This window comes from Hypanus sabinus, unplaced genomic scaffold (genome assembly GCF_030144855.1).
Source record: "Hypanus sabinus isolate sHypSab1 unplaced genomic scaffold, sHypSab1.hap1 scaffold_371, whole genome shotgun sequence".
NCBI lineage: Eukaryota > Metazoa > Chordata > Chondrichthyes > Myliobatiformes > Dasyatidae > Hypanus > Hypanus sabinus.
In genome coordinates, this window is record NW_026781266.1 from 212578 (window position 1) to 222277 (window position 9700).

Genomic DNA, 9700 nt, shown 5'->3' on the forward strand with positions numbered 1-9700 from the left:
ATGTGCTTCCACCACAGGCATTGTTCGTGAGTCAGATAACCATATTATTTCGTCTGCCAATTAGCGTTAAAATGTTGCTACTCTGTCATTCGTTGCCACGCCCCACTGTTGATTCCTTTTTCCTCATCATACGTTCTTACCCCGTCCAGAGCCCCAAACTCTGCTCTGTGCAGACCCACCTCCGGTTTCTGACCCTGCTCCTCTGAACATCCAACGAGGCTTCCCATTCCAATTTAAGTCTTTCGAGGACAGTGGTGTTTCCAACAACCTTTTAGAAGCAGGGAAAATGAGTCATAATGTGGAAATAAGTTGTGATTAAGGAGGTTAACGAACAATGTCATTCTTCATCAGCCCAGAGATTAGAACTGCAGTCATCTCGACTTCTTCAGTCTGCAAAGAATTCAAGGGAAACCTCTTCACCGAGAGAGTGGTGACTGTTTGGAACCCATCATTACAGGGAGAGTGAGAGATGAACAAAAGGGCAAGATTTAAATGGACTGATGTAGAACAGATTCACTGGCCGGGTTCAGCAGGCCTGAGGACAATAGTTGTGTTGTAAATTCACTAAGCACCAAACACAGAGTTTAAAATAGAACTGGTTTATTTGTTCGAGATCCAGAATATTAAACTCCAGTTCCTGACTGAGAGTTAGGACACCTCTTCCCAGAAGCAGAGGGGTTCCTTGCGGAAATACAGGACGAGGTGGGTAACAAAGGGAAAACAAATCGAAACTTCATGAAATACAAACAAACAAAGCAGTAAGTGCAGAAAAGGCAAAGAGAAACCAGACACAATCCAACACGTTCCAGGATCCTGCAGCAGTTTAACTCAATCGGATTGCTTAAAAAGGTACAATCCAGTGGCAAATATCATTCACCAAAATCTTGCTTTAAACTACAAACTCATGAATGCCCTCCATCACTTCATAAAGGCACCATAAATTCAAGCCCAATACATTTTTAGTCAAAAAGTACAATTTATATGATAATGAATATATTATTATTTCAGATAGGACAATCCATAATAAACATCTGGATATAATATTTCAGGATTACCAAGCAGGAACAACTCCCTCAATAGATATAACAATTCCCAAAACACACGTGTTCCTCGACCAGTGGAGCACCTTACAAGAGACATTGTTTTTGTCACCAGTTAGACAAATAAATGACTTTTTCTGTCAATCAGCTTCCATATGTTGCTACTCTGTCATTCATTGCCACACCTCGTTGCTGATTCCCTTCTCCTCATCATACGTTCTGACCCCGACCATCATCCAGAGCCCCAAACTCTGCCCTGAGCGGACCTGCCTCTGGTTTCTGACCCAGCTTCATTGGACATCCAACAAATGGTTTTCCATTCTGCTTTCTGTCTTTAGAGTACAGTAGAGTTTTCAACAACCCTTCAGAAGCATGGAAAATGACCCATAATGGTGAAATGAGCCCTAAATAAGGAGGTTAACTCCCAAAGTCTTTCTTCCTCAGCCCAGAGATTGGAGGGGCAAAGAACATCTCAGACAGAACTGCAGTCAACTCCACTTCAGTCTGCAGGAAATTCAAGGGAAACCTCTTCACCCACAGAGTGGTGACTGTTTGGAACCCATCCCACAGGGAGAGCAAGAGGTGATCAACAAGGGAGGATATAAAAGGACTGCCATGGAAGAGAATCACTTGCAGGGTTCAGCAGGCCTGAGTTGACTCTCTATTGTACACTAGTTGTGTTATAAGTTCACTAAGTTCTGGAGACAGAGTTTAAAAGAGAACTGGTTTATTTATCACAGATCCAGAATACAGTATTAAACTCCAGTCACATTAGTGGTGAATATGCAGCCGAAGAAACTCCTCCAATGCCCAGTGACCAGAGTGCAGAACTGGGTGTGGTGAACAGCAGCAATAATTGCAGAGTTCAGTACCGATAGTCACTCTCAAAATAGCATTCAGCAACGGTGATGGACAAATATCCAGCATGCAGTTTCCTGAAACTGTCTCCCCAGTGTGAACTCAGCAGTGTGTCACAAGTGTAACACTGCTAATGTAATGGCTTCTCAGTAATGTTTCACTGCTGAGGTAATGGTTTCACTGTAGCAGCAATGTTTTGCTTATGACTGGGGAGGACAGGTTTTTGGAGTGTGGGGCTGTCCAATGACAAAACATGTGTGTCTGGAAGAGAGTTTTTCGTGGTCTTTTGCTGGGGAGTGATGAGAAGATGCGAATGAAGAGAGCATGCCCTTTTTCTTTTATTATTGTTTTCTTTACTAACACTATGGTCAAAGTTGGAATTATAAAGCTCAATTGTTTGATCACATATTGTGTACTGTTTATGTCAGAGTACTAAAATGTAACAGGGGACATATCACGCAGTATTCACCCAGCGAGATTTATTAAGTTTGGCCAGGCACGGCCTCTACCCAGTGTGAACTCGCTGGTGTCTCTGTAGATGAGATGACTGAGTGAATCCTTTCCCACAGTCTGAGAAAGTGAATGGCCTCTCCCCAGTGTGAATTTGCTGATGTACCTTCACTTGAGATGGAAAAGTGAATCCTTTCCCACAGTCTGAGCAGGTGAATGGACTCTCCCCAGTGTGAACTGACTGGTGTGTTTGTAGGTGGAATGACTGTATGAATCCTTTCCCACAGTCTGAACAGGTGAATGGCCTTTCCCCAGTATGAAGTCGCTGATGTACCTTCAGATGAGATGACGATTTGAATCCCTTCCCACAGTCTGAGCAGGTGAATGGCCTCTCCCCAGTGTGAACTGACCTATGTACTTGTAGATGTGATGACTGAGTGAATCCTTTCCCACACTCTGTGCAGGTGAATGGCCTCTCCCCAGTGTGACCTCGTTGATGTACTTTCAGTTTAGATGGGCAAGTGAATCCCTTCCCACAGTCTGAGCAGGTGAACGGCTGCTCCCCAGTGTGAACTAACTGGTGTACCAGTAGGTGGGATGACTGAATGAATCCCTTCCCACACTCTGAGCATGTGAACGGCCTCTCCCCATTGTGAACTCTCTGATGTTCCTTCAGTTTAGATGACCGAGTGAATCCCTTCCCACAGTCTGAGCAGGTGAATGGCCTGTCTCCAGTGTGAACTCTCTGATGTTCCTTCAGTTTAGATGTCCGAGTGAATCCTTTCCCACAGTCTAAGCAGGTGAATGGCCACTCCCCAGTGTGAACTGACTGGTGCGCCAGCAGGTCGGGTGACCGAGTGAATCCCTTCCCACAGTCTGAGCAGGTGAATGGCCTCTCTCCAGTGTGAAGTCGCTTATGTCTCTGTAAGGTGGATGAATGACTGAATCTTTTCCCACAGTCTGAGCAGGTGAATGGCCTCTCCCCACTGTGAACTGACTGGTGTGCCAGCAGGTCGGATGACCTAGTGAATCCCTTCCCACAGTCTGAGCAGGTGAACGGCCACTCCCCAGTGTGAACTGACTGGTGTGTGAGTAGGTCCGATGACCGAGTGAATCCCTTACCACAGTCTGAGCAGGTGAATGGCCTCTCCCCAGTGTGAACTCGCTGGTGAACATTCAGTTTAGATGAGCAAGTGAATCCCTTACGACAGTCCCAACAGGTGAACGGCCTCTCCCCAGTGTGAACTCGCTGGTGATCCATTAGGTCAGATGACTGAGTGAATCCCTTCCCACAGACTGAACAGGTGAATGGCCTCTCCCCAGTGTAAACTCGCTGGTGAGCCATTAGAACAGATGACTAAGTGAATCCTTTCCCACAAATTCAGCAGGTGACCAGCCTCTGCCCAGTGTGAACTGACTGGTATGTCCACAGGTGGGAAGACCGTCTGAAACCCTTTTCACATACAGAACAGGTGAATGGCCTTGTCCCAGTGTGAACTCGCTGATGTACCTTCAGTTGAGATGACCGAGTGAATCCCTCCACACTGTCTGAGCAGGTGAACGGCCTTTCCCCTGTGTAAAATGATAGGAAGGCCAATCGGTCAGATGATCCAGTGAATCACTCCCCACAGTCTGAACAGGAAGGATGACAGAGTGAATCCCTTGTTCCACTTCTTAAATATCTGGACAGAGACAGCAAAACTGGCTGTTGTGTTCAAGATTCCCATAGACAACTTCCTTGTCACTTTTAACCTGTAAAAAAATTAACAAAGTCCATAAATGAGTGTAGGATAACATTTCAGATGAGATTACTTGAGTTGTCAAGGTGTGATCTGGCATCACACTGTTACAGTAAAGTTCAACCCAAGCTGGATCGTGAAATCATCTTCTAAATGGGCACAGTGCTGGCATCTGGAATGACTCTCTAATGCTCATCCTGTCTCTATAAGAATGGGGCATTTCTCCCATCTCCAATCTGTTACCTGGCTCAGTTTGACTATCTCCATTGGTATGATTCCCTGTTCCCACAGTAACTGAAGCACTCTCACACAAATAGCCGGCAGTGCACTCCACGCACCCACCACTCTCTGTGTAAAACACTTACCCCGACATCCCCTCGGTTCCTATTTCCAACCACCTTAAATCTATGCCCCCTCATGCTAGTCATTTCAGCCCTGGGAAAAAAACCTCTAGCGATCCACACGCTGAATGCCCCTCATCATCTTATACACCTGAAAAAGGCTTGAAACATAAACAAGGAAATTAAACACTGCCTTGAGGATTTGTTAGAAGGGTTCAAAATTATGAGGGTATAGATAGGGTAAATGCAAGGAGCTTTTTCCACTGAGTCTGGGTGGGATGATAAGAAGAGGTCATGAGTAAGTGGAGAAGGTGAATATTTAACAGGGACATGTGGAAAAGCTCTTTACTGAAATGGTTGTGAGAGTGTGGAATGAGATCACAGCACAAGTGGTGAATATGAGCTCGATTTCACCATTTAACAGAAGTTTGGATGGGAGCCTGGATGGTAGGGGTATGGAGGGCAATAGTCCCGTTGCAGGTAGTTGCATTAGACAGCTTAAGTGTTTTTAATGGCATTGACTAGATGGGCCAAATAGCCTGTTTCTGTACGGAACTCCTCCATGTTTCTGTGACAGAGAAGCTGTTGAAGCTTGTTTGGAAGGGAAAAGGTAGGAGTGACAACGTAGCAGCAATGGCTGGAGTTTCTGGAGCAATTTGAGAGATGAATGGTAGACACATCCCAAAGAAGTGGAAGCATTAGAACGGCAGGAGAACACAACCGTGGCCATAAAATCAATAGAGAGAGAAAATCATAGAGGAAATTATTGGGAAGCTTTTAAAAGCCAGCAGAAGATGACTGAAAAAAAAGTTGGATGAGCTCAGGGCATGGCATTATGATATTCTAGTCATTAATGACTCTTGGTAGCACCCAAAAGCCTGAGCCATTTAGAGGAACAAGATTTCAGCGGCCTCAGTATCTCTTGAAAACCATGGTTACCTGCACCAGTTAACATTCAACTTTTATTTTGGCAGGCACATGCAAACTCTGCACCCTCAAATGTTCACTTGTGAACAACTCCATTGCCAGGAAACAGCCAGTCCCAAACCACACTTGTCAGATCCTTTCTGATACCATCAAAATTGAACTTTCTTCAGTTTAGAATATCAACCCATGGTCCAGACCTCTCTTTTTCCATATTTACTTGGAACCTTATGTCATTACAAAGTGTTCCCATACACTAATTTCTGTAACTTACGCTGGATCATTTCCTAAAAGTTTATTGCACACTTCTATGTTGGGAATTTTACATACTGATTAAGGGCACATTTGATAAACTCTACCCCATCTAGTTCTTTTACATATGGGAGTCCCACTCAATATATGAAAAGTTAAAATCACTTCCTCTATCAAACTTTGTTTCTTGGCATTGACGGCAATCTCTGCAAAGTTCGTTCCTCTAAATCTCTGAGTGTTGGGTGCAACCAAGTCCCAATAATGGCTACAATATCACAATTCCCTGTCCTGAGCTCATCGGGCTTTCCTACGAATCTTTGTGCATTGTGATATACACAGCTCAGCACAGTCATTGCACCACGCTCAACCTTTCGTCTGCTGACTCTATCTGAGGTCTGAGCAACGTCTGTCTGGGTGTCAAGAAAGCAGCCAGTGCTGCACTCTCACACAAACTATGCAGCAGGCCTGTAGCAGGTTATGAAGGATTTTCTCACTAGAGCTCAAAGTCACAAAAGCAATGGAACTGGTTGTGAACTACAGAAGGAATGGAGATAGGCTAACCCCTATTGGTATCAATGGATCTGGGGTTGAGAGAGTGAACAGCTTTAAGTTCCTCGGCATTAACATCACCGAGGATCTCATGTGGTCTGTACATATCGGCTGTGTGGTACGTGTCCGTAAACCTCTTTCACCTCAGATGGTTGAAGAAGTTTGGTATGGGTCCAAAATCCTAAGAACTTTCTACAGGGGCACAATTAAGAGCGTCCTGACTGGCTGTATCGCTGCCTGGTATGGGTACTGTACTTCCCTCAATTGCAGGACTCTGCAGAGAGTGGTGTGGACAGCCCGGTACATCTGCAGTTGTGAACTTCCCATGATTCAGGACATTTACAAAGGCAGGTGCGTAAAAAGTCCTGAAGGATCATTGTGGACCTGAGTCACCCCAACCACAAACTGTTCCAGCTTCTACCAACCGGGAAACGGTTCGGCAGCGTACAAGCCAGGACCAGCAGGCCCCTGGACCACTCCTTTCACCAGGCCAACAATTTAATTTATGCTGATACAATTGTGTTACTGTTATAATGACTGTCCTACGGACAAACATTACACATCTAGATGGAGAAGTAACATAAACTTTTCTACTCCTCATGTATATGAATGATATAAGTCAATTCATTTCACCCACTTCACTATCTGTTCTGGCATTCTGACTCCAATTCCCCCTGCAAATTTGGTTTCACCACACACGCTCTCCACCACACAGTAGCAACAGCAAGCCTTACCACTAGGATATTAGATCTTGCCTAGTTTTAATTCCCAAACTAACAAAACCCCTATCAACCATTTGACTTTTCTCTGCCTGGTAATCCCCCCTACAGTTTAGAAAGTTGTCTACCTGTTGTTGTATGAGATGACCCCAAGAGTACTCTGTGATGGCTATTTAACCCCATTCCCCTTCCTGACTCTCACCCGTTTAATGTGTCCTGCACCTTGGGTGTAACTCACCTCTCTTGATGTCATAATTATCAACCCCTCTGACTCCCAGATGATCCAGAATTCATCCGTTTCCAGCTTCAGCTCCTTAAAGCTCAGGGTTACAAGCTGCAGCTGGATGCACGTCTTGTAGGTGAGGGTATCAGGGACACTGGAGGTCTCCCCACCTTCCCACCAATGTCCCGTCTAATTTGTAATGACCGGTGTGCCGAAACACCTTGTGCTGTGCAATTTTTACACACTGACAACAAGACGAGCATACTGAATTTTACACAGGGTGTTATTTATTTTCACAACTAGCAAATCACCGTTGATAGAACCTTTGATCTCCTCTGGGTTTGATCGAGTTATCTGCACTCTCACACAAACTATGTAGCAGGCCTGTTGTGGGTTATGAAGGATTTTCTCACTAGAGCTTTTGCACACCGTCCAGATGTGATTTGCTTGCTAAATGATACTTTAAAATGTCAGATTTCCAAATATCACTCCACTTCTTCCCACTTGTCAATTCTCCAACAACTTTTGCATCGCCACAATACACACAGGTAACACCAGTTTCTGTATTGTATATACATATTTCCCCTGAACCCTCCCCCAAGTGAGAGATGGTGTTGAACTCAATGTGGCAATGCCAGTGAACATAAAGGGAAGGGCAGTAGTCTTTCTGTCTCACTGGAGTCTGGCACATTTGTGATGTGAAAGCTGCTTGTTGCCCAGGACAAAGGTGTTTGATATCATTACGTACCCAGAGAGAATGGGACAAAACATGTCCTCACCGGTAGAAAAGTGCAGAACGAGAGGAGGTAGAAGAAGCAACACACACAAAATGCTGGAGGAACTCAGCAGGCCAGGCAGCATCTACGGAAAAGAGTACTAATGCTGAGTTCCTCCGGCATTTTGTGCGTGTTGCTTGGATTTCAAACATCTGCAGATTTTCACTTGTTTACGATTGGAGAAAGAACAAAGGTGATTTTCACAACTGGTGATGCAAAAGATTTTGTTCCCTTTCTCCGAGTTCCTAATCCTTGCATTTAGATAGCTGGAGCTCAGCTCTGTCTGAGAGATCCATCGGTTCCCATTCCCTCATCAGCCGGAAGCTCCCCGGGGCCCGTGTACGGATCGTGGGGCTGAGAGAGAGGGAGGAGAGCAGGCGAGTCCCAGGATTGCGGACTACGACATCCGGAGTTCACAGCAAATGTCCCTCAGTGGGTAGTTAAGATATCAACCCGGAAAATCAATCCTACCTTTACCGATCCTCCGGAGCGCCTTTGTGTACAGCGCGCATGCGTGCTATTTGGTGACGTAATCGACCTTGATGCCTGCGCATATGATCGTTGCTTCAGAAGCAGCGAAATTTTAAACCGAGGGGTTCATGGGTAAGCAAGGTGCCATTAAACATTCCTGCTAGCACCGGTTTCATGTCCACACCGCAGGGTTTTTTCTGTGTAGAAAACTCAGTAGCTGTTTTAAAGTAGAAAGCAGCTCCCAAAAACAATGTACTCAATATCAACAGGCATTCCATTTAACTAAAGCCTCTCGGACAACCCTCTTTCAAAGGCAGATATAAAACACAAGAGATTCTGCAGTTGCTAGAAATACACACACACACACACACACACACACACGATGCTGGAGGAACTGTGCAGTTCAGCTAGCAACTAAGCAGAGGAGTACACAGTCTAGGCATGCTGAAGGGGCTCAGCCTAAACGTTGTGCATTTATTCCTCTCCACAATTGCTTCCTGATCTGTTGATTTCCAGTATTTTGCAGAAATTAACCACCTTTTTTTTCTCAATCAAGCAGTTTTTAAATGTGTCTGATCTTTCATTTGTAGCCACATCCTGCAGCTTCGTTTGTCTTCTTCCTCCTCCTTGTAAACTCCAGGCCTCATCTCTTTCTGGAGCCCCAAATCCCTGACTGGCAACTTGGTTTCTGACTCTGCTCCATTCACTCGCTAGTCTGCTGTCAGGCTTCAGAGGTTCATTGTAACAACCCAGCAGTTCGAAGCGAAGTCTCTGACTCTGCTCCATTCACTCGCTAGTCTGCCGTCAGACTTCAGAGGTTCATTGGAACAACCCAGCAGTTCGAAGCGAAGTCTCTGACTCTGCTCCATTCACTCGCTAGTCTGCTGTCAGGCTTCAGAGGTTCATTGTAACAACCCAGCAGTTCGAAGCGAAGTCTCTGACTCTGCTCCATTCACTCATTAGTCTGCTGTCAGGCTTCAGAGGTTCATTGTAACAACCCAGCAGTTCGAAGCGAAGTCTCTGACTCTGCTCCATTCACTCGCTAGTCTGCCGTCAGACTTCAGAGGTTCATTGGAACAACCCAGCAGTTCGAAGCGAAGACCTTTGAAATTAGTGAGAGTGACCCAAAACATTGAAAAGAGCGGGGAAGAAGGAGTTTAACCATCTTCGTCCTGAGCCCTGAACAACGTCACAACCACAGTGAGCTCATCGTCTTGTTCAGCCCGGAGAAAATCATGCAGGAAATTCATGCAGGTGTATAAGATGATGAGAGGCATTGGTCGTGTGGATAGCCAGAGGCTTTTTCCCAGGGCAGAAACGGCTAACACGAGGGGGAATAGGGTTAAGCTGCTTGGAAG

The 9700-nt window shown here is 45.4% G+C and overlaps 1 protein-coding gene across 2 annotated transcripts; it reads right to left on the reverse strand.

Annotated features, from left to right (window-relative positions):
- Positions 1–612: 612 nt before the first annotated feature.
- On the reverse strand, positions 613–8388 carry LOC132388647 (zinc finger protein 229-like). 2 transcript variants are annotated; one of them, XM_059961012.1, is made up of 2 exons: positions 8343–8388; positions 613–4100 (listed from the first exon to the last, which is right to left on the reverse strand). In XM_059961012.1, the coding sequence occupies exon 2, from the start codon at positions 3691–3693 to the stop codon at positions 2404–2406; it is 1290 nt and encodes a 429-aa protein (XP_059816995.1). In that variant the 5' UTR covers positions 3694–4100; positions 8343–8388; the 3' UTR covers positions 613–2403. The 2 variants fall into 2 exon arrangements, with proteins under 2 accessions (XP_059816995.1, XP_059816996.1); XM_059961013.1 differs by lacking the exon at positions 8343–8388 and adding an exon at positions 7875–8004.
- Between the last annotated feature and the right edge of the window lie 1312 nt (positions 8389–9700).

Coding starts and splice junctions, on each gene's coding strand:
- LOC132388647 (XM_059961012.1), bottom strand. CDS start 3,693: ATGGCTCACCAGCGAGTTTACACTGGGGAGAGGCCATTCACCTGTTCA.